At 40.6% G+C, this 22003-nt stretch overlaps 3 protein-coding genes and 1 pseudogene across 4 annotated transcripts; all 4 read left to right on the top strand.

The window, feature by feature from the left end:
* Positions 1-556: 556 nt before the first annotated feature.
* LOC104000521 (ribonucleases P/MRP protein subunit POP1-like) lies at positions 557-17261 on the top strand (annotated as a pseudogene).
* LOC135604787 (putative pentatricopeptide repeat-containing protein At5g40405) lies at positions 14916-15344 on the top strand. Its single transcript, XM_065094439.1, has one exon. It carries the CDS (start codon positions 14916-14918, stop codon positions 15342-15344), a length of 429 nt encoding a protein of 142 aa, XP_064950511.1.
* LOC135604788 (pentatricopeptide repeat-containing protein At1g08070, chloroplastic-like) lies at positions 15357-16248 on the top strand. Its single transcript, XM_065094440.1, has 2 exons — positions 15357-16058; positions 16171-16248. Exons 1-2 carry the CDS (start codon positions 15357-15359, stop codon positions 16246-16248), a joined length of 780 nt encoding a protein of 259 aa, XP_064950512.1.
* Positions 17262-19028: 1767 nt separating the features above from the next.
* LOC135605243 (NAD(P)H dehydrogenase (quinone) FQR1) lies at positions 19029-21748 on the top strand. 2 transcript variants are annotated; one of them, XM_065095108.1, is made up of 4 exons: positions 19029-19184; positions 20084-20177; positions 20757-21019; positions 21365-21748. In XM_065095108.1, the coding sequence occupies exons 1-4, from the start codon at positions 19162-19164 to the stop codon at positions 21594-21596; spliced, it is 612 nt and encodes a 203-aa protein (XP_064951180.1). In that variant the 5' UTR covers positions 19029-19161; the 3' UTR covers positions 21597-21748. The 2 variants fall into 2 exon arrangements, with proteins under 2 accessions (XP_064951180.1, XP_064951181.1); XM_065095109.1 differs by lacking the exon at positions 19029-19184 and adding an exon at positions 19313-19331.
* The last annotated feature ends 255 nt before the right edge of the window (positions 21749-22003 follow it).

The following is a 22003-nucleotide window of genomic DNA, read 5'->3' on the forward strand; positions in this document are numbered from 1 at the left end:
CAAAAGACTCCCCAACATATTTTATGGTCGGCCACCAGCGAAAGCTCTTCGGAGTCCCATCTCTCCAACACATGGTTGGCCATCAGCGAGCAACCATGACAGCCTCTTGCTTCAGGGAAGCTTCTCTCTCCTCAGGGCCTTATATAACTCCACCCTCTCTTGCCTCCCATCGAACATCGCAGGATCCTTACAAGCCTTCTTCCATTACCATCATCTTGGATTGGACTCGCATCAGCCAAGAGGAGAGGGAGAGGGAGAAGGAGAGTGAGAGGATGGGTTCCAGGAGCAAGGCCTCGTTGGTGGTGGCAGCGAGCTTGGCCGCGGTGGAGGCCCTGAAGGACCAGGCGGGGCTCTGTCGATGGAACTACATGCTGAGGTCCCTCCACCAGCGGGCGAAAAACAGCAGTGGCAGCACCGGCCAGTTCCCGCAAGCCAAGCTGACCATTCCCTCGGTCGAGCCGTGGCGAAGGGGCGGCGTGGGCGCCGTCGAGAGGGCCAAGCGGACCGAGCAGTCCATGGGCAAAGTCATGTATTTGGAATGCTGGGGTCCCAAGTAGGCAGAGACAGAGAGAGAGAGAGGGGAAGAAGACGACTTCCACGACTCTTTCATGCGTTTTGGCCACTCGTGCATTAAATCCCTGTCTCCTGATGTGATGAAATCATCGATTTGTCCTAATGTTGACTTCTTTATATGAAGAATAAGATTATTCTAATAATTAAATGTTCTATTATAAGCTTCTTTTTGTTGCAATCATGGACGGGAGGATTATAGTTATTGGCATTCCCACCAAGTATAAGGGTCCTTTGGTCTTTTTGAATTTCATATTATATTTTATATGGTTTTTTTAAATTTTTAGTGTTTTTATGGGACTGTTTTGACCAAAATATACAAAATTTCAAGTTTATTACTGATTTTAAAAATTATTAAAATAAAATATATAATTTTAATATTTGTCTTTATTATTTTAACCAATTATTTGATTTTTATTTTTTCATTGTTTTTTCGAAAAGGATATTATTGTCAATTAAAATTTTGATGTCGTTATGTTGATAATTACATTGTCACATGTATATATATATATATATATATATATATATATATATACACTGCAGGCGGCGCCTCCGTGGCGGCGAACTTGGCTCCGGTAACCCCCTCCGGAACCGAAACTCCTGCAGCTCGTGATCGGAAAGATGCGCGAGATCGGATGCCTCCGCCGGCGCGGCCTCCCTCCCGTCAGGCTCTGCGGCCACCGCCTCGACCTCCGGCGCCGGGTTGTCGTATCTCCCTGGGAGCGGGAGCTTCTCCTTCCAATCAGTCTGTAGAGGTTCCCTCTCCCATCTCCGCCGTTGCTCCTCCTCCTCGAACCCTAAACGTGTAGAAGTTCGCGGAATCCCGAGCTGCCGAGCTCGCTTCGCTCCATTCCATCATCTCCACCCGACTAAACTACGGCTTCCGGATTCGCCGCAACAAGCGGAGGCGAACCACCGGCCACAGAGCCTCCACCAAGTATCATGGCCACCCCAAAAGAAGGAAGCTGGGGGTCGAGGATGGAATCCTGCCCGAGGATGAAGAGGTTCAGACGACCAAGAAGGCGTCCCGCAGGACTCGTCGGAGGATGGAGTTCCGAAGCAATCCGTCTTCCGGCTTTTGTACCGCAGGAGATTTTACGAAGAGGTTGAGGACTCATTTGTGGCATGCTAAGCGGTTCACGATGGTGAAGCGCTGGGGATTTTACCTTCCTCTGGAGCTTCATGGCAGGTAAACGTCCTGTCTGATGTATCATGTCTCCTTTGGTTTCAAACATTTTGGGTGGGGAAGATAAAATTTCGGCAAATTTTGTGTTCTACTGCACTTCTATTGTTGTTGAGATCCTAATTTTTCAGAGAAAATCATACTAAAGTACCAGAAAGAAACAATATGAGTGAGGTTACATTTGAAAAACCTATAATTAGGAGTGACCTGAAGTTCTTAGAAAGAAACAATATATATTCCTTAGGTTTATGCAGGAGGCTGCCAAACTAGATGAGGATACGTTTAACAGGATAAAGCATGGTGAAAAAAGTTGTGGAAATCTTTTCATCTAGTTGTACAATCATCAGACTTGTGTAGAATTAAACTATGTAACAGAAGCAGAAGGGGAGCTTCTTTTCATGTTGGAAACTAGTACCCATCCATGCTGCAGTGTATTTGAGGAAAGATGATCGAATCATTTTTTATTTTAGAATAATGTTATGGTGTGAATCAAGGTTCTGCTTAGAGTTTCCTTGTTGGGCCAACTGCATAGTGATAGACATGGTTTGTCTGTTTTCATGTTCCAGATAGAATCATGTTTGTTACTTGAATATTCTATCGTTACTTATCGGTCTCACTGTTATTAATAGGACATGCTCATGAACTTCTTCTGATACTGATTTTTTTGAAGTTTAATGGAGTTTCTTAAAATATATGTTTATATTATGGTTTTATGCAGAGGACGAGGTTCAAGGGCTGCATTGAAGTGGTTCAAATATGGTGCACTCTTGCATGATGCTAGTTATTGTCTTCCCATCCAAGTAGAGGGTCCAGAGGCAGGCATTTTCCTTCTTTTTATGAATTTCGGCTGTTAAATCCATCCATCTCATTTCCGTTTACTTCACATGATTTTTTCTTTTACTGAACATTGATTCTACAATTAACTCCTTTAAAAAGATTTTACCCCTTCTATCTGTTCAGGACTCCATATTGGCTGTATTGAGAATGGTTTTGTTCCCATCGTCATATGTACCTTCAACTGCTCCAGAAAAACTATGTAACCAGGTTGCTCATGGAGTTTGCTATGGAAAAGCTATGGTAGGCTGTAATTTTTGTGAGCATGACTGATTCAGTTCCAAGAGGTCCATACTTGAAAGAATTATAACATTGTCATTCTGCAGCTTTATCATATTGAAGCTCCAGTTTCCAACTTGATATCTCCAGTTATTTACATGTGGCAACCCTTCCTAAGAGATAGTGATCATGCTTATGCTGAGAAGGATGGCGATTCCAATAGCTCTGGCAGCACTCATAAAGATGAGTGTAGTTCTCCGATTCAAAAATTGTGGATAAGGATACATGCTGCCGCCTTCAATGAAGGATTTGGTGTAATTGATAATGCATGTCAAAAACAGGTACCACTAAGCAACTTCTCTTCTCTCTCTCTCTCTCTCTCTCTCTCTGTCCTCCTTTTCTGGTGCCCCAGGACAATAAACTATATGTTGTCTCTATCCTATTCTTTTAATTAGATAAACCTGTTTATAGATGCATCTATTTCCTATGATGTAATGTCATCCACATGTCCTCTTTGTTTGGTTCACTTAGCAGATGTGCTACCAACGTTCAAATGATATGCTGTTTTGTGTCATTCTCTTTTTTTTCTTATTCAGCAGATGCATTTGTTGTCCTTGGAGTAACTTTGTGGTTCCAAACAGAGTAATGCCCTTAGGCATTTTTGTTGAGTACATGTTAACAGTTGCATGATGATACGAGCACAGAAAATGACAGGTTGTGGTAAATAGAAATACTCTAGTGTTTTAAGCCATTTAAGAATGGAATTATCTATCTTTGTTGGGACATCTGGGTTGGTTAGTGCAATGTTTCATAAGTGATAGGTCTCCGGTTTGAGTCCACTTGTGAGCATCATATACATTATTCGATGTAATGAAGATTTCTTCCAATTTTTGTTTTTAAAAAAGAATTGAATTATCTCTATTTTGGACTTGTCAGAACTTTTCTATTTCTTGGTTACTTCAAACTTTGGCCTTTTATGTCTTGCTTTAATAGACACATATCTGACTTGTGTTATACTGAAAGATTACCAAGTTGGCTATATTCTTGGATTGCTAACAGTACATAATCTTCGGTTGCTAAAATTTCAAGTGGATATGTGCACCGGCTTGAATGTCTAATGGCATTCATGAAAACTGTATCCCCTGTTTTCAATTTTTCAGATGCATGAGTGTGGTGTATATGTCAGATGCTTTACGCTTGAGGGGCAAATTGCAAGATTAGATGTTATGGGGTCCAAGGCAATAAAAATGATAAAGAAGATTCTACATCCTGTATTCCAGTAAGTTTTTGTTGCCACTGACATGGAGTTTTGAATCTATCAATTATTTATCAATTTAATCTTTGCAATGAGTACAGTACGTCGTACATTCTTTGCAGGTCATGTAGTAGTGCAGATGATTCTCTATTAAATCAATCAAGTCTTACACCTTGGAGCAACTCACAAGTTCAGAAATCTATTCTCCTTTGCCATGCGGAGAAACTTCCCTCCCATGCAATTTTATCTTTAACAGTTCATGATCCACGAGATTTGCCATCTAGCAGAACTGAAGTTACAGATAACGAGTTTTCTACCATCCTTGAGGGTTATTTGCAGGGAGAAGATTCATTGTGGTCAAGACCTGAAACCAATGGCATTTTCCTTTCTGATAGCATAAGTTTGTGGGATTGCAGCAATAACTTAAATCCTCCTGTTCCAGAAAGCATTATTTGCAAAGAGAAGCATGATAGGCGCTTAAAGGACTTCTACCTTGAGCCTTCCAGTCATGCAGGTGCAGCAACTGAAGTAAAAGATTGTCCAAGCCGAACCTGCCCTGTTTTACTTCTAAGACATGCTGACTATAGTAGCTTCTGTATGGGGTGAGATGCTACCTTACTATCAATTTCCTGCTATGGTAATCATATCGTCCTTATCTAGATTATGTCCATGATAGATGCATGCTATTTTATTCTCTTACACAATGTTGTATCTATCTGTGCTTTTTTCGAAATAACCCTTGTCCTTGGCCTTGTTCTGAAGGTTATTTTGCTTGTGGTATTAACTTTGAGTTGCCAATTTGTTACTAAATGTCAGATCTCTGGCAGGTGGTCTATTATCCTACCACTCAGTTGGATTAAGACATTTTGGACTTTGTTGGTTTCGCATGGGTGTCATGCAATTGGCTTGAGAGAGAGGCGGTGGCTTGCATCAAATGTAAGTGAATGATATGCATTTGCTTAGGATTCTTGGTAATATTGATAATAAGAATAAGCTGGCTTTTCATACAAATAAAAAGGTTTCAAGTTATTACTCGAGTTTGATGCGGATGTTCACTCAAGGTTAGAGTCATGGAAATAGCCACTTTGCTTGCAGAGGTAGGGTTGCGTGCATTTACCTTTTGAAACTCTGCACTGAAGGGAACCTTATGCACCAGGCTTCCCCTTTTTTAATGTTGCTATCAGCATGAAGCAAATGTTAGTATATTGAGCAGCATCTGTCGTTTTATTTGTTTCACAAATTTGATCTGTTTTTTTTTTCTCTCATAACAATTTGGATAAAAGAAATTTCTCAATCTCTTTTTTCTTCCATTTCAGTTAGAGAAGTTCTTTATCAAAGTTTTGCTCACTCTTGTTAGGACTCTAGCTAGGAGAGTCCTAATTGAGAGGGACATTCTGTTAGGACTCTAGCTAGGAGAGTCCTAATTGAGAGGGACACTTTGTAAGGACTCTAACTAGGAGAGTCCTAATTGAAAGGGACATTCTGTTAGGAGATTTTTTCTTATAGAAGAATTAGGAGTTGTAAGGGAATAGGAGTCTTGAGTATGAGTCATATTAGGAGTTCGTTAGAAGTAAGAGTCTTAAGTAGGAGTCCTATTAGGAGTTAGGGTTTAGAAGCCCTATAAATAGCCATGTATTCCTTCTCTTTTCTTAAGCAATAGATGAATCTTTTCCGCAGCCTTTGAGCAGCAACTTGGAGGGAGGAACCCCTATAGAGTTCCAAAGAGGCCGATCCCCTAAAGAGATCAACCCCAAGTTTAGAATCTGCAAGGGTTCTAACACCTGGTATCAGAGCAGCGTTCTTGGCGTCTCGCTGCCCTTCCACAGCCATCCATCAACCCTCCACAACCATCCAAAGCAATTCCCACAATTGCTTAAAAGATCGTCGCCGAATTCCACCATCATCTCCACCACCGCAGATCAACCTTTGATCTCCCCGTGAATTGCAACAGGTTCTGGTTTCCTACCTTACTACTGCTGCAATTTATTTATCCCTATCCAAAAATCCAAAAAAAAAAAAAAAAAATTCGTTCCTTTATTGCTGCAAATTTTCATCGTAAGTTGCTGAAATTTTTCGACGAGAATTCTGCTATTGCAACTTACACCAATTTTCTTGCTGTTACTGTCGAAATTTTCTTGATGGACATCCTTGCTATCATATAAACTGAGATATTGCTGTCAACTCTCTCCTCAAATCTCTCAAATTTTTTGTGGAGATTTCGTCGAGAAACCGCTGTTTCTTCGACGATAATTCTGCTCTTACAAGACAACACAATTCTGCAGCAAACTTTCACTGATTTCTATCAAACCTATACATGCCTTTAACTCGTCACCAAAAGAGAGATCTTAACATCACAGATTTGGAGTCATATACTATGGCATCTGAGGAGGCAATCAATGCTAAATTTGAAGCCTTTGAGGCACGAATGGAGGATAAGATTCGGACTCTCCTTACCGAATTCAGTTTGGGCCGACCACCAAGCCCGAAGAAATCACATCAAGGAGAGAGCTCTAACCAATCACATCATGCCCAAAGAGATGACTTCCAAGAGAGGGGAGGCTCTATGACCGACCCCAACTATTCGCGCATGAGAGTGGACTTCCCTAGATGGGAAGAAGGAGACCCAATTGGTTGGATCTCGCGCGCTGAGCGATATTTTCGGTACCATAAAACTGCGAATGCATCCATGGTGGAAATTGCAGCTATACATCTTGAAGGGGATGCCATACAATGGTTTGACTGGTTTGAACACACTTATGGAGCCCTTTCATGGCGACAATTCAAAGAAGGACTACTGATCCGCTTCGGACCAACTTATTACGAGAATATTGACGGACAACTAGCAAAGATCCGACAAACCTCCACCATTCAGGAGTACCAAACCAGGTTTGAAAGATTATCTAATCAAACTCGTGATTGGTCTGAAAAACAGTTATTAGGGACTTTTATTGAGGGCTTAAAGCCGGAGATCCGGGGAGAAGTTAAGGCGCGACAACCATACACGCTTATGGCAGCCATCTCTTTCGCACGACTTCAAGAGGAGAGATTGAACCATGAAGCCCGGAGGACAAGGATCACTCCACGACCTACATTACTAAAGCCCTCAGCCCCCCTACTATCAACCGAGTCCCTGCACCGAAAAGGTTAACAAGAGAAGAACTTCGGGAGCGATCTGCGAAGGGGTTATGTTGGCATTGCGACGAGCCGTGGAGCCGCGAGCATCGCTGTAAAAAAGGTAGACTTCTTATGATTGAACCAGTAGAAGAAGAGGTCATTGAACATCTAGAAGAGAGCCTTGAACATGAAGAAGAAGATATGGAAGAAGAGCCACAGCCGACCGACATTACGGTACACGCACTAGCCGGCTATTCAAATCCGCAAACGATGAAAGTTGGAGGCCTTCTCAAACAACAGCCGATCATTGTTCTCATCGACACGAGTAGCACTAATAACTTCCTGAATAGTAAGGTTGCTGCTCGGATGGCACTGCATATTAAAGGTTGCAGCAAGTTCGATGTAAAGGTTGCCGACGGTAGAATCCTAAAGTGCGACCAAAGATGCCCGCAAGTGAAACTATTACTGCAAGACCAAGAAATTATCACCGATTTCTTCCTCCTACCAATCGATGACTATGAGGCAGTGCTTGGTATAGAATGGCTGACTACACTAGGTGATGTCTCTTGGAACTTTTCTAAATTAATTATGAAATTCTACTGTAAGGGCAAACAGATCATCCTACGCGGGAAGCGCGGAAGCAACGTTACCACTGTTTCGACCCAACGAATGGAGAAAGTTTTACACAAGGTAAATGGTGCCTTTTTGATGCACCTCCAGCAGCAACCAGAGGGGAAGAAAATAGAATTTGAAGATCAAAATCTTGCCCAATTGCTTACTGAATTTGCCGACATATTTGCCGAACCGCGCGGTCTTCCTCCTTCTCGGCAACATGACCATCGAATTCCAATCCTTCCGGGCAAGCCACCAGCGAACACTCGACCATACCGATATCCTCACCTCCAGAAAGATGAAATTGAAAAGATCGTAAAGGAGATACTTGAAACAGGGGTGATTCGACCAAGTTGCAGCCCCTATTCCTCACCGGTGCTACTTGTACGCAAGAAGGACGAAACTTGGCGGATGTGCATCGACTACCGAGCTTTAAATGGCATCACCGTCAAGGACAAATACCCAATACCAGTGGTGGATGAACTTCTTGATGAATTGAAAGGAGCTCGAGTCTTCACGAAATTGGACCTCCGATCCGGTTACCACCAAATTCGGGTATGTAACGATGACATTCCAAAAACTGCATTTCGCACACATGATGGCCATTATGAATTCTTGGTAATGCCTTTTGGACTCACTAATGCTCCTTCAACCTTTCAAAGTCTCATGAATGATATATTTCGAAGCTTTCTTCGTAAATTTGTGCTGGTATTTTTCGATGATATTCTCGTTTACAGCCCTTCTCTTGAGACTCACTTTCTGCATTTACGGATTGTTTCGACGACTCTTCGGGAGAATACTCTTTTTGTTAAGCAACCAAAGTGCAGCTTTCTCCAGCAAAAAGTAGAGTACCTTGGGCATATAATATCAGAAGAAGGAGTGGCGGTAGACCCAACAAAAATTGAGGCAATGCAAGGCTGGCCGAAACCTACAAACGTGAAATTACTGCGGGGGTTCCTTGGACTAACGGGCTACTAACGAAAATTTGTTAAGGACTATGGGAAGATCAGTGCACCACTCACTTCTTTACTGAAAAAAGATGCTTTCCAATGGTCGGACAAAGCCTCTGCTGCCTTCGACAAACTTAAAGCAGCCATGACAACGACGCCGGTGCTTGCGCTACCAGATTTCAATAGACCCTTCATCATTGAGGCCGACGCATCTGGAGTCGGAATTGGAGCCGTTCTCATGCAAAATGGTCGGCCACTCGCATACACTAGCAAGGCATTATCTCCCTCCCATCAAAATATGTCAGTATATGATAAGGAGATGCTTGTCATTGTACACGCAGTAACGAGGTGGAGACCCTACCTGATCGGCCGGCGATTTCAAATTAAAACTGACCATAAAAGCCTAAAGTACTTTTTGGAGCAAAAGATATCATCCCCTGAGCAACAAAAATGGGTAACCAAACTTCTTGGATTTGATTATGAAATTATTTACAAAAAGGGGAAAGAAAACGTTGTTGCAGATGCACTCTCACGGCTACCTGAACAAGCTAAGGTTTTAGCCATCTCCCTTCTTACCATCGGTCTCCTCGAGGACATTAGGGAAGAATGGAAGAAGGATCCAGAGATCAGCAAGATCATAAAAAAATTGGAGGAGGATCCAAGTGCAATAGCCCACTACACCTGGGATTCGAGGGATTTACGCTACAAAGGTCGCATTGTGCTTATACCTGACTCCCCTTGCATCGCAATCATCTTGCATGAAATGCACTCTATACCTTCAGCAGGGCACTCTGGATTCCTAAGAACCTACAAAAGAGTGAAGCAAAATTTTTATTGGAGAGGGATGAAAAAAATTATTGCTGAATATGTGGCACAATGTGATGTATGTCAACAGCACAAGGGTGAAACTATGGCAAATCCAGGGAAGCTACAACCACTACCCATACTAGACTCAGTGTGGATTGACATCTCCATGGACTTCATTGAAGGGCTGCCATCTTCCAAAGGTAAAAGCACGATTCTCGTGGTGGTTGATCGACTTACGAAATATGCTCATTTTTGTGCTGTGAGAAATCCCTACACTGCTGCTAGTATTGCTCAGATTTTCATAGAAAATATTGTTAAACTGCATGGGATGCCAAGGTCCATCGTAAGTGATCGTGACAGGATCTTCACTAGTAAATTTTGGACCGAGTTATTTCAGTTACAAGGCACCAAACTCAAGATGAGCACAGCATATCATCCCACAAACTGACGGCCAAACAGAGGTGGTAAATAGGTGCTTAGAGACGTACCTCCGGTGTTTCGCTAGCGACCGACCAAAAGAGTGGGCAAAATGACTTCCTTGGGCCGAATGTGCCCCTTATGAAGCATTATATGGTCGACCAGCACCTGTGATTCCAAAGTATGTAATTGGCTCGGCCAAGGTAGATCAGGTTGACCAAGAATTGATTGATAGGGACAAACTCTTACAACTGTTAAAAGATAATCTCTCTACCGCTCAAGCCAGAATGAAGCAGCAAGCCGACACACGACGAAGTGAAAGAGAATTTTCAGTGGGAGATTGGGTTTATCTTCGCCTACAACCATACAAGCAACTCTCTATCAACACTCGAGCCTCCATGAAGCTATCCCCACGTTTTTATGGGCCCTATCAGATCACAGAGCGTATTGGAGCCATGACATACAGACTTAAATTACCTGAAGATGCCAAAATTCATCCTGTCTTCCACGTATCATGCCTAAAGCCCAAGTTGGCAGAACACGAGTCACCCCAGATCCAACTGCCCAACACAACTGAGGATGAAGTTATTCAAGCCCAACCACAGGCCATCCTCGATCGCAGGATCGTGATGCGTCGCCGACATCCCTCTACTGAAGTACTAGTGCATTGGAATAATCTACCACTTGAAGACGCCACATGGGAACCATATGAGGAGCTGAAGACCCGGTTCCCTAAGTTCATGGAATCTCAGCCTTGAGGACAAGGCTGATTTGAAGAGGGCGGGTCTGTTAGGACTCTAGCTAGGAGAGTCCTAATTGAGAGGGACATTCTGTTAGGACTCTAGCTAGGAGAGTCCTAATTGAGAGGGACACTTTGTAAGGACTCTAACTAGGAGAGTCCTAATTGAAAGGGACATTCTGTTAGGAGGTTTTTTCTTATAGAAGAATTAGGAGTTGTAAGGGAATAGGAGTCTTGAGTATGAGTCATATTAGGAGTTGGTTAGAAGTAAGAGTCTTAAGTAGGAGTCCTATTAGGAGTTAGGGTTTAGAAGCCCTATAAATAGCCATGTATTCCTTCTCTTTTCTTAAGCAATAGATGAATCTTTTCCGCAGCCTTTGAGCAGTAACTTGGAGGGAGGAACCCCTATAGAGTTTCAAGGAGGCCGATCCCCTAAAGAGATCAACCCCAAGTTTAGAATCTGCAAGGGTTCTAACAACTCTCTTTTATCAACAAAATCTTGGCCCTCACCTAGTCTTTTCTACATTCATTCTGATATATTTATGCTCACTATTATCATTTTTTTAATGTCTAGTTTTCCTCATTTTTAACTTTGTGATTGAGTATGATAAGATCTCTCTTGTTGTAGAGTGGCTTACCATCTTTTCCATTTGATTTTCCTGATTGCAAAGCATACACATCTTTCATGGCTAATGAAGCTGTTGCGTTCGATACTGCATCTGAGCTCTGTCCTCTTGCAGTGAGACCTTCAAGAGTTCCAATCATGGTATGCAATTTCGTACTGTACCGGAGTTTCGACGTTCGCTCGGTACGGTACGAAACTGTATACCGAGCGATATACCGAATGGTATACCGCTCGATATATATATATATTTTTATATATATATTTTTTTATAAAAGGCGACGTCACCTTTTCCTTCTCCCATGCGGGGCGACGTCGCCGAGTTTATATATATATATAATACATATATATATATATATACATATATATATATATATATATATAATATTTTTTTAAAAGGCAACGTCGCCTCGTATATATATATATATATATATATATATTCTTATATATAAGGCGACATCGTCAAAACAAGCGACGCGACGTCGCCTTTTATAAAATATTTATATATAAATATATATGTATATATATATATATATATATATATATATATATATATATATATATATATATTTATTTATTTATTTATTTATTTTTCGTTCCGTCCGATAGCGGGCGGTCCGTGTACCGGTAAACTGACGGACCGGTATGTACCGCCCATACCGGACGATATTATTCGAAATTGCATACCTTGGTTCCAATACCTTCCCCATGGAATAGCATAGTATCCACTGTTATTAAAGGACCAAACATCTTAAGAGGTTTTATGACGTTGGATGCTCAGACTTCTTCTGGAATAATTCCTGAAAATTCCATTTTAGATGTGGACTCCAAAGATAAAGCTTCATCACCTGAGCGTCAAGTTGCTGTATTATTTCCAGGTTTTATAGCAAGAACATCCAAAGTCTTGGACTGGTATTTGAAAAAGATTGGTTGCAGAAACTTTCTTTCATTACCTGATGTACAAATAGCAGAAAACAGTACACTTGATTGGGTCAAAATTAGTGCCAATGTGATGCATGCTGACAGCAAACTTTGCTTGTTAAGAGTTATGCTTTATGCATATAAGGAGGGTGTTTTTGAAGATGGGGCAATCGTTTGTGCACCAAATTTGACAGACCTATCACGATGGACATCCAGGTTCATATATCCAAAAAGCTCCCTCCTTTTTTTCGTTCTGATGCTAGTTACTTGGGAAGTTATTATTTTTGGTTCAAAATCACCCGTAACACTAGTGACAATTTCGGACTTGGAAGTTCATTGTATTGTTCATGATTTAACGAATGTTCCCATATTGTCTACCATAAAAGGTTCTCTATATTGTGGAATTTTCTGTTATTTGTTGAATGTTAAAATGCTGATCTTGGTGACACTTCCGGCCAATCTATATCTTCTTCTCTGGACCCAATGTAGAAATTGGAAATCAGATGCACCACATCCAAATATGTGAGCCTGCACATTTGAAATGCATGTGATTATAAAAGTTCAGTAATTCTTATGAAATAACTTAAGAGTCCTTTGCTTTTGTTCTTCAGTTATCTTGTCCTATATGTTTACTTCTATGAAGATTTGATGATCACCAATTTCACAGGATAAATCATGTAGTTCCAGAGCAGCAACAATTGCTGCAGCAAGTGTTTCAGTTCGAAGATTTGATAACCACCAATTTCACGGGATAAAACATGTAGTTCCAGAGCAGCAACGTTTGTTGCAGCAAGTATTTCAGTTCTCATGCATCTTTTATGAGACTGATTACTCTTTACTTTTTATTAATCTGCGGAGATCATGTGTTGTTGATCCTTTTGCCGGTTAAGATGTAAAAATAAATGATGAAATTCTTGGTTTGATGGAAAATATGTTTGTGATGCATCACACGCCTATTCATGTAACAAATTTACCCCGTCTTATCTTATTTGAAATAGTCCGGAGTCTGTTTTTTTTGCTAATGAGCTGTTGGTTTTGTTGTCCATATTGTAGTGTCAGTTAAATGATATGAATGCACACATCAACAATTAATTGCATGACCTTTCAGAAGTTTGAAGCATAATCCATTAACAGGCCATCCTTTTAAAACATCATCTTTTTCTTGTGCAGATCAGAGGGAGAGGAGGATCTTGAAGAACTTCAAGTTCCTCAATCTTTTGTAAGATCCTGTTTCACAGAGCAAAATTCTGGCAAATGGGAGCTGCAAGATTGTGAAGACTCTTTGGCCTTGCAGACATTTAGGTGGCCCATTGGATTTGTTACAACTGGGTTTGTTCGTGGGAGGTATGGAGCCACTTTATGGTTATCTTGGAAATCCATTTCATGTTCTATGGTTAATGATGTTCTTCAGTGTGTGATTAATCTTTGCTTCAATTATTTCAACAGTTCCAAGCCAGTGGCAGAAGCTTTTTGTGAAGCAAGGCTTCTTGCAATGCTGAGAGGACAACAATCATGTGATACTCAAACAGCAGAGGCTAAGATTTTTGTGTTTGTCAGAAATCTGAGATCCACTGCTTACCGTCGAGCCCTGGCTACAATTGTTCTGGAACAGCAGAATGATGACTTGGGGTTTATGTGAATTGAACACCGGAGTTGCATTCCTGTGAATAAAGTTCTCACTGCCTTAAACAGAACCTTGTTTGAGGAGGAGCAAAAAGTTCAGCAGGCTAATTGGGCGGTGCTCTTAGATTGCAGGAGCTGTGAGCTTCGACCGTAAACCACGGAAATAAATAACGGATCAATCTTTGATGACTATTTATTGTTAATATTTGAGAAATTACTTATTATTCTTGGTCAAAGGATGGGGAGAGCTTCGAGATTGATGATTTTATCGGTAAAAGAATTTTGGCAAAAAAATTATTATCATTTATTGAATCCATATTTGAATTGAATGGCCGAGATGTCTTCTTGGTTTTAAAGATATTACTTTTCTTGAACCAATAACTTGGTACTTTGTATAATGGTTACCCCTGAAAGAAAATACTTTTCTTACTGCATACAGACTTCACTGATAATATTGTGCTACTGCAGAATATGGAAATTATTTGTTTTATGGTTGCTTCATCCTGTGATTTACTCCATGGCTCCCTCCTTGACACCGTGCAACAGGAGATACAAACATGATTGCTGATATTCCAGGATAGTCTATTGGATTAGATTGTTTAATTGTGAGAGCAATTTTGTTATAGAGATTTGTCGTACCAATTTCCGCTTCAGTTGTGTTGGGTCTGCTTGTTTTCAGCCTGGCCATTGGTTGCTGATGCTGCCCGGAAAGGACTTAACATGGTCTTCTTTGCTTTGCCGCCCCTGGCCGATTGCCAGTCCTCTACTCTCAGCAGCTTGAATACCTTCGACAGGTATTCTTCCACCTCCCTTCTGTTCTCTCTCTGTTGCTCTCTTCCTTCTTCGTTATTTAAATTTATTATTTGTTGTAATGATACGGACCGGTATTTGAATCCTTGGATTGATAATTGACAAGCTCGTGCTGAATGTGTTTTCTAGGCAGTCATTGATTCTTCTAGATCATTCTTCAACGAAATGTCATCTTTACCCTTTAAATTCTTCCTTGTATGGGCGTGTCTAAGTGAAGGCCACGCTGGACCAAACAAGATATGCGGGCCAGCGATATGGATCGTGCAAGGATGTTGTTCGAGGGAATGCCTGAGAGAAATGTGGTCACATGGTGTGCGATTATCTCCGGGTGCATTCAGTGCGGACGCTCGAAGGAGGCGTTGGCTCTCTTCTCACGGATGCAGACCGACGGGTTTGAGCCAAACGACATGACCCTCGTCAGTGTACTCGCCACCTGCGCTCATCTGGGAGCTCTGGAGCAGGGGAAATGGGTCCATATCTACATGAGGAGTAACGGGATAAAGATCAGTGTGTTCCTGGGCACTTCATCGATCGACATGTATGTCACGTGTGGCCAGGTGGAGTTGGGCTTGAAGGTGTTTGAGGAGATGCAGGAGGAGAACTTGCTAACCTACACAATGATGATAAAAGGGCTCGCCATGCATGGTCGAGGATTCGAGGTGCTATGACTCTTCTCAGATATGGAGATGTCAGGCTTCGTCCCTGATGATGTCGCATTCATTGGCGCCCTTTGTGCATGCACTCATGCAGGGCTGGTTGACCAGGGTCGCGAGATCTTAGATTCGATGACCAGGCAGTATGGCATTAAGACAAAGCTCGAGCATTATGGGTGCATGGTTGATCTACTGGCACACAATGGGCTACTCGATGAGGCTCGAGATCTGGTGGAGAGTATGCCAATGGAGCCCGATGCTCTTGTCTGGGGAGCGCTGATGGCTGGTTTCAAGGTTCATAGAAATGTTGAATTGGCAGAGCATGCTGTGAAACACTTGATCCGACTAGAGCCAGATTCTAGCGGGGTTTATGTGCTTTTGGCCAATGTATATGCTTCTTCAGGCAGGTGTGACGATGCCAGGAAGGTGAGACTTCTGATGAAGAAGAAGCAAGTGGAGAAGACCCCAGGATGCAGCCTGGTGGAGATAGGAGGGAGGATTCACCAGTTTTTGGTTTGTGACATTGCTCACCCCCGGATAAAGGATATACTGCTCGAGTGGGACGAGATCGAGAGCCGCATAAGGCTGGAGGGCTATGTGCCAGACAAGAAAGCAGTTTTGCTCAACATCGACGAAGAGGAAAAAGAAGATGCACTTGCTCGTCACAGTGAGAAGTTGGCAATTGCCTTTGTGTTGCTTAGCACCGAGGAAGGCATGCCAGTTCGTGTGGTAAAGAATCTTAGTGTGTGTAGCGATTGCCATCAAGTAACCAAGCTCATATCCAAGGTTTACAATAGATAAATTGTTGTTCGAGATCGAACACGGTTCCATCTTTTCAAAGGGGGTAGCTGTTCTTGCAATGACTATTGGTAGAAGCACTGTTGGTCTCAACTCTTCGATTCTTGTGCTTAGAGACTGAGAGGCTATGATTGCCCAGGGAAGGCATGCCAATTCATGTGGTAAAGAATCTTAGAGTGTGCAGAGATTTCCATTAAGTAACTAAGCTCGTACCCTAGGTTTACGAAAGAGAAGTTGTGGTCCGAGATCAAACAAGGTTCCACCTCTTCAAAGGGGGTAGTTGTTCTTGCAATGACTCTCAGCAGAAGCACCGATGATCTCAACTCTTCAACTCTCGTGCTCAGAGAGACTGAGAGGTTATGATTGCATTAGTTGACTGGAGTTAATTGAAAGAACAACAGTAGCAGACTGCAACTGCTCCATGAAAATGTCATGGCTGGTGAGAGGAACAAGATAGATATCATGGTATATTCATGATGTTTGAGCAAGATGTGATATCACCTGGTGATGAGAACCAGGTGACATGCCTCTCCTTGAGCATCAGACAAAGGGATTACCGGTTCCAGCCTTAAGTGAGACTAATGTATGTGCAAGCAGTACAACAGCATAAGCAGGCCCCAAGGGAAAGAAAGAAACTACAAGACAGACTAGAAGTATGAGAAGCACTTCAGATCCTTGAATCCACCATTTAAACATGGAAGCGGATTTGGTGAAGACATCTATTTCATTCAACCAGCATGTTCCACCAGATTGCTGGCAATATCACCAACCAGCTTCCTCCTCGATAAAATTACTTCTTGTCCAATCATTCCAAAAGGGAGTGAAGTTAGCAGGCTCATCAAAGGTATGATAAATATTGAAAATGCCTTTCCATATTCTAGAAGATAAGCGATGTATAAAAAAACAAATGGTTAATATCCCCATTTTGAGGATCAAAATCTACAGTCATCTAAGCAGTAGAATAGGATTGATTTGCTGATTTACTGGTGAAGGATATATTACTAAGAAGGGACTAATTGTTTATTGTATTAGGTACCTTATGGCATGAAAATTTTGGCACAAATTCTTCTTTTTATTGTACAATCTTTACTTAAATATGTTTTAAGCATTCTAATGGTATATATTCTTTTTTTTATATAGATTGGAGAGAAATAAAAATACATATGTGATACCATGCACTTATGATTAGATGGACTTGAGTCTTTTTATTATACTTGATGAGGATGCTAGAATCTTGTCTCTAATCCCTTCTGGAATATAAGATTTCATTCCGTGAAAATGTCATGACTTATGCTGACAATGCACGATGAAAAAAAGTACAACATACATGATCTAGTTTAGTAATTCTCATTGTGTTGATGCTCATGACTATAATTATAATTCTGCATTGGAAGTGCTTAATTTCCAGCCCAGAATTCAGTACCATCATCAACCAATCTCATGAAGTATTGGCTCCAAGTCTTTCTGAAATAAGTATGCCTTCCTTTTTTTGCAGTGTTCACTTTCTGCAACAAAAAGAGGGGACTCAAACACACCTAATAATTGGACTTAAGCTTGTGGGGGGCCAAACATACTTGCTTTCACTTAAATTTCCTGTGTGTGTGTGTCTTGGATAATTTTTAAGATCAGCAAATGGATGAGAAGATATTTTTTTAGCCTATATAAGATTAGATAAGAGTACCATCTTTACCTATAGACATTTTGGACTATCTGGATCAATGATTTTAGTTTTTCCTCTCCAAAGTGGAAAGATGATTATGAGTTTATATTCCTATTTATCAGATTAAGCATTTTACATTATGTGGTTCTAAGTAGTCAACAAGTCAGTATCACAGTAGTTAATAAATTAGCTATTAAATGATTATAATCAAGTTACTCAACATTACTGCCATGCTAAGTCTAAGCCCTATCAAAGGTGAGAAACAATTTCAAGTATTTTTTATTTTTTGCCTTATAAAACATTAAATCCTAATTCTGTGTCCTCCATGTTGTGTTTGTCAGTAGGTAGCAATCAGCCAAACCATGTTATAATATGGGGACAAGATGACCACTTCCTGAGTGGGTGTTCGAAAGCGACTCCCATGTTACATATTGGAACCAAAAGCAGGTAACCTTTCTGTCATGGAATGACCCCTTCTCCTTGTAGTTATGTGAGAGGCCTTATTTTCCTTATTTTCTTTTATTTAATATTTCTCTCGAATTTTATATCAATTTATTTATTTACAAAAAAAACTCATTAATATCCCATTTTACAACAACAATGTGATGCTTTACATATTATTTTATTCATTTAGAAACAAGATAAAGTAATTTGAGATGTGGATAAATAGGATAGAAAAAACAATAATCATATAATTAGAGAACAATCCATAAAAGGCAACATTATTTTATCACGTAATTAAAAATTAGGTGACCATTGATTGACTAATTTTCATTTGAGAACCAAACCAAAGTTTAAAAAAGATAAAAAAAAAGTAATATGAAATAAAAAAAAGCCCCCTACTATTTGAACCTGGCCCTCATTTCCGGCAAGGTTCATCGGTCAGCAGTCTGAAGGACAATCCAACGGTTGGTATCGTGCTACAGTAGATTAACACGAAGCTGTGGTCGTACGCCACGTCTCCTGACAGGTTTAATGTCCGCGATGCCGGTGGGACAATCCAACGGCTGAAATGATGGCGTCTCAGCGTATCATCGTATGATTCCGGCTGGCACGAATCATTACGCTTCGGTCGGTATCAGCGTATGATGGCGTACCTACGTCGAAGATGACGACAGTAGAGATTATGGGCATAACTTTAAGACATGATTAACGAGCTAATTAATCACTTAATTAGGAGAGGATCGAGGAGAAGAGTTATTACGGAACAGGTGGCAAACTTAGCTGGCTCCGTTAACTGTTGACTATAAGTGGCTCTCCCATCCTCTGCCCCTTTCCATTTCCACTCCGGAGGTAATCGGAAGAAAAGATCGCTCTTTTACGTTTCTCTCCCTCTGTCGTTTTGCTCTCCGCGGAGCTCGTACTCCTCCGTCAATGGCGACCAAGATTTACATCGTGTAAGCATTTACACCCGCTCACCGTCGGCTTCCGTTCGTTAATCGGATTCATCTTCTTGATGCCCAATCTTTTGCGTGTCACTGTTCGAATTCTGTGAGGTTTTATCAATTTGGGGGGCTTTTGGTGAATTCTTTCCATGAATCGCGGTGATATATCCTCTTGAGTCTGTTTTTGATCGGATCTCGTGTTAGGAACGGTTGTAATGTATTGATCTAGTGGCATCCTCGGCAAAGATGTTTGTATGAAACGTTTGGATCGAGGGTTTCTTTGGAAGGGACAATTGAATTCCTGGAATGTTGTAGATAATTGTTGGTGCTTCTTACTGGATTGCAGCGAAATTTTTTCTCTTTTGACCTTACAAAACCTTAGTCTGGGTTGTATTTTATTTCAACCAGCGAAAACACAAATCAAACAGTGCAAAGCTTGTCAACTCTTGAGATTCCTGATTGGCTGTAGAGTCTTAGAGTTTATGTCGTTTCTTTTACCTAATACTCGATAGGGAATTTGTCCAATATATGATGTATATTGTCTAAAGGTATTCTTAACATTTCGACTAATTAATGTGTAGATTAGTATACCGTTACAGTTCTTACATCAATCTGTAGGCTTTTAAGAACGAGTCATATTATTTAAACTTATTTATCTGATCTGCATTTACATATTTTAGAGTTGATTCACCATATCCCACTATTAAATAGCTGATTATTTCATATCTAAGTGCAGTGTAGCTATGCATGTAATTATCAAGCTGCTATCTCATGTTTTTGTTCAGGAGATATATGAAATAATATTATCAGAAAAAAACATTTTATTTGCTTGATATGTTTTTTTTACCATTATGTTTTTGTACATTATTTTTCTATGAGCTGCTAACGGACAACATGATCATTTTCTGAAGGTATTATTCCATGTATGGGCATGTTGCAAAGCTAGCAGAAGAAATTAAGAAAGGTTCTTCATCTGTTGAAGGAGTTGAAGTGAAACTTTGGCAGGTAAAAGCTTGTCATACTTTTAATTTCAGCACACTTCCTAATGTTTAAGGATGACAACATTGGCACAGAAATAAAGAAAAAGTAGGCGATGTCTCCTAAAATTCATCATCTTTAACCATTTCTTTTTGAAATTCAAGGGTTGTATGGGCAATAAACTTATTGTCTTCCACTTGATTTTTTTGACCAGAATCAACTATATCTATAGATGGTGTTCCTTACAATATCCTTTTGTTATCTGGATAACAATTTTATATTCATTTGCTATCAGAATAATTGTCAACTGGTCTCCTTTTTCACTAATTGTATCTGTTTTCTTTTCATGTCTTCTTTTGTCTAATATATGTTGCCTGTTTTCATGTTCCAATTTCTGATTTAGTTTTCCTAATTAAGCACTAAATTCATTGTGGAAATTTTTGCATTGAGTTGTAAGTCATGGAACGAGTTGTTTGTTATAGAAGAACTTAAGCTTCTGGGAACTAGTATCGGCCAAAGGTGCTAGGACCTATCGTAGTCAAGTTGCTGGAGTTTTTTGTCTTATAAATATATAGACAGAATTATTAAGCTATTTTGGTTGAACAGGTTCCTGAGACTCTTCCTGAAGAAGTTCTTGTTAAGATGGGAGCACCTCCTAAGAGCGATGCACCAATCATTACACCAAATGATCTTGCCGAGGCAGATGGGATTCTCTTTGGTTTCCCAACAAGGTTTGGCATGATGGCTGCACAGTTTAAAGCTTTTCTTGATGCAACTGGAGGTCTTTGGAGAACACAGGCTCTAGCTGGCAAACCTGCAGGACTCTTCTTCAGCACTGGATCCCAAGGCGGAGGTCAAGAGACTACTCCGTAAGCTTTCTACCCCTAGTAATTCGCATCATAACTATAAGAATCCTGATGTCTTTGTTGCACTTCATTGTCACTATCTAAATCTAAAACCATAATAATTATCTCATATATGCCGTGGTTGAGCAACTTTTGCATCAAGATAATGAATGTGTAATTAAAATAATATCAAATGTGTTTTTCCTGCTAGGTGTTGGGAAAAGTTGTGCAGTAGAACAATGTTTATTATATTCATTTCTTTCTCCTATGGATTGCTAATAAATTGGCTACTTCCTAACATTTAAAATATATAGTTCTTGAAACTTTTTACTGACCATATTTCTTCTACCATTTCCGTTTTCTCCTAAGTTTGACAGCCATAACTCAGCTGGCCCATCATGGAATGATCTTTGTCCCAATTGGCTACACCTTTGGGGCAGGAATGTTTGAGATGGAGAAGGTGAAGGGTGGCAGCCCATATGGTGCAGGCACATTTGCTGGAGATGGTTCAAGATTCCCATCCGAGCTTGAGCTGGAACAGGCTTTCCACCAGGGAAAGTACTTTGCCAGCATTGCCAAGAAGCTCAAGAGTTCCTCTTGATGATCCTGTGTCTCCACATAGTACTATCATTGTATTGAGGATTAATATCCTGGTATTTGTTGGCTGTTAAACTTTCATTGAACTTTACAAATATGTTATTTCTGGTACAACAGTTCTTTTATAAGTTTGGCATATGATTGCTTGTCTTAGTATCTGATGCTGCCTTTTTAACCTTTTGATATGAATATGGTTATTGCCATCTTTGATGTCACTTTTGATTTAACATACGCAATAATCTACATCAAAAACTTAGGAGAAATACATCCCCTTAATTGCTTGACATTTGAGGACTAATGCCCACCAATGCATCTTTGTAATATCACGTTGCGTTCCTGTCTTCTATAATCAGTGATTTAAAAAGCACTAGGCGCTTAAAGACATCAAGGTCCAAAAACATCCGAGGCGCT

Source organism: Musa acuminata, chromosome BXJ2-2 (assembly GCF_036884655.1).
Source record: "Musa acuminata AAA Group cultivar baxijiao chromosome BXJ2-2, Cavendish_Baxijiao_AAA, whole genome shotgun sequence".
Lineage (NCBI taxonomy): Eukaryota > Viridiplantae > Streptophyta > Magnoliopsida > Zingiberales > Musaceae > Musa > Musa acuminata.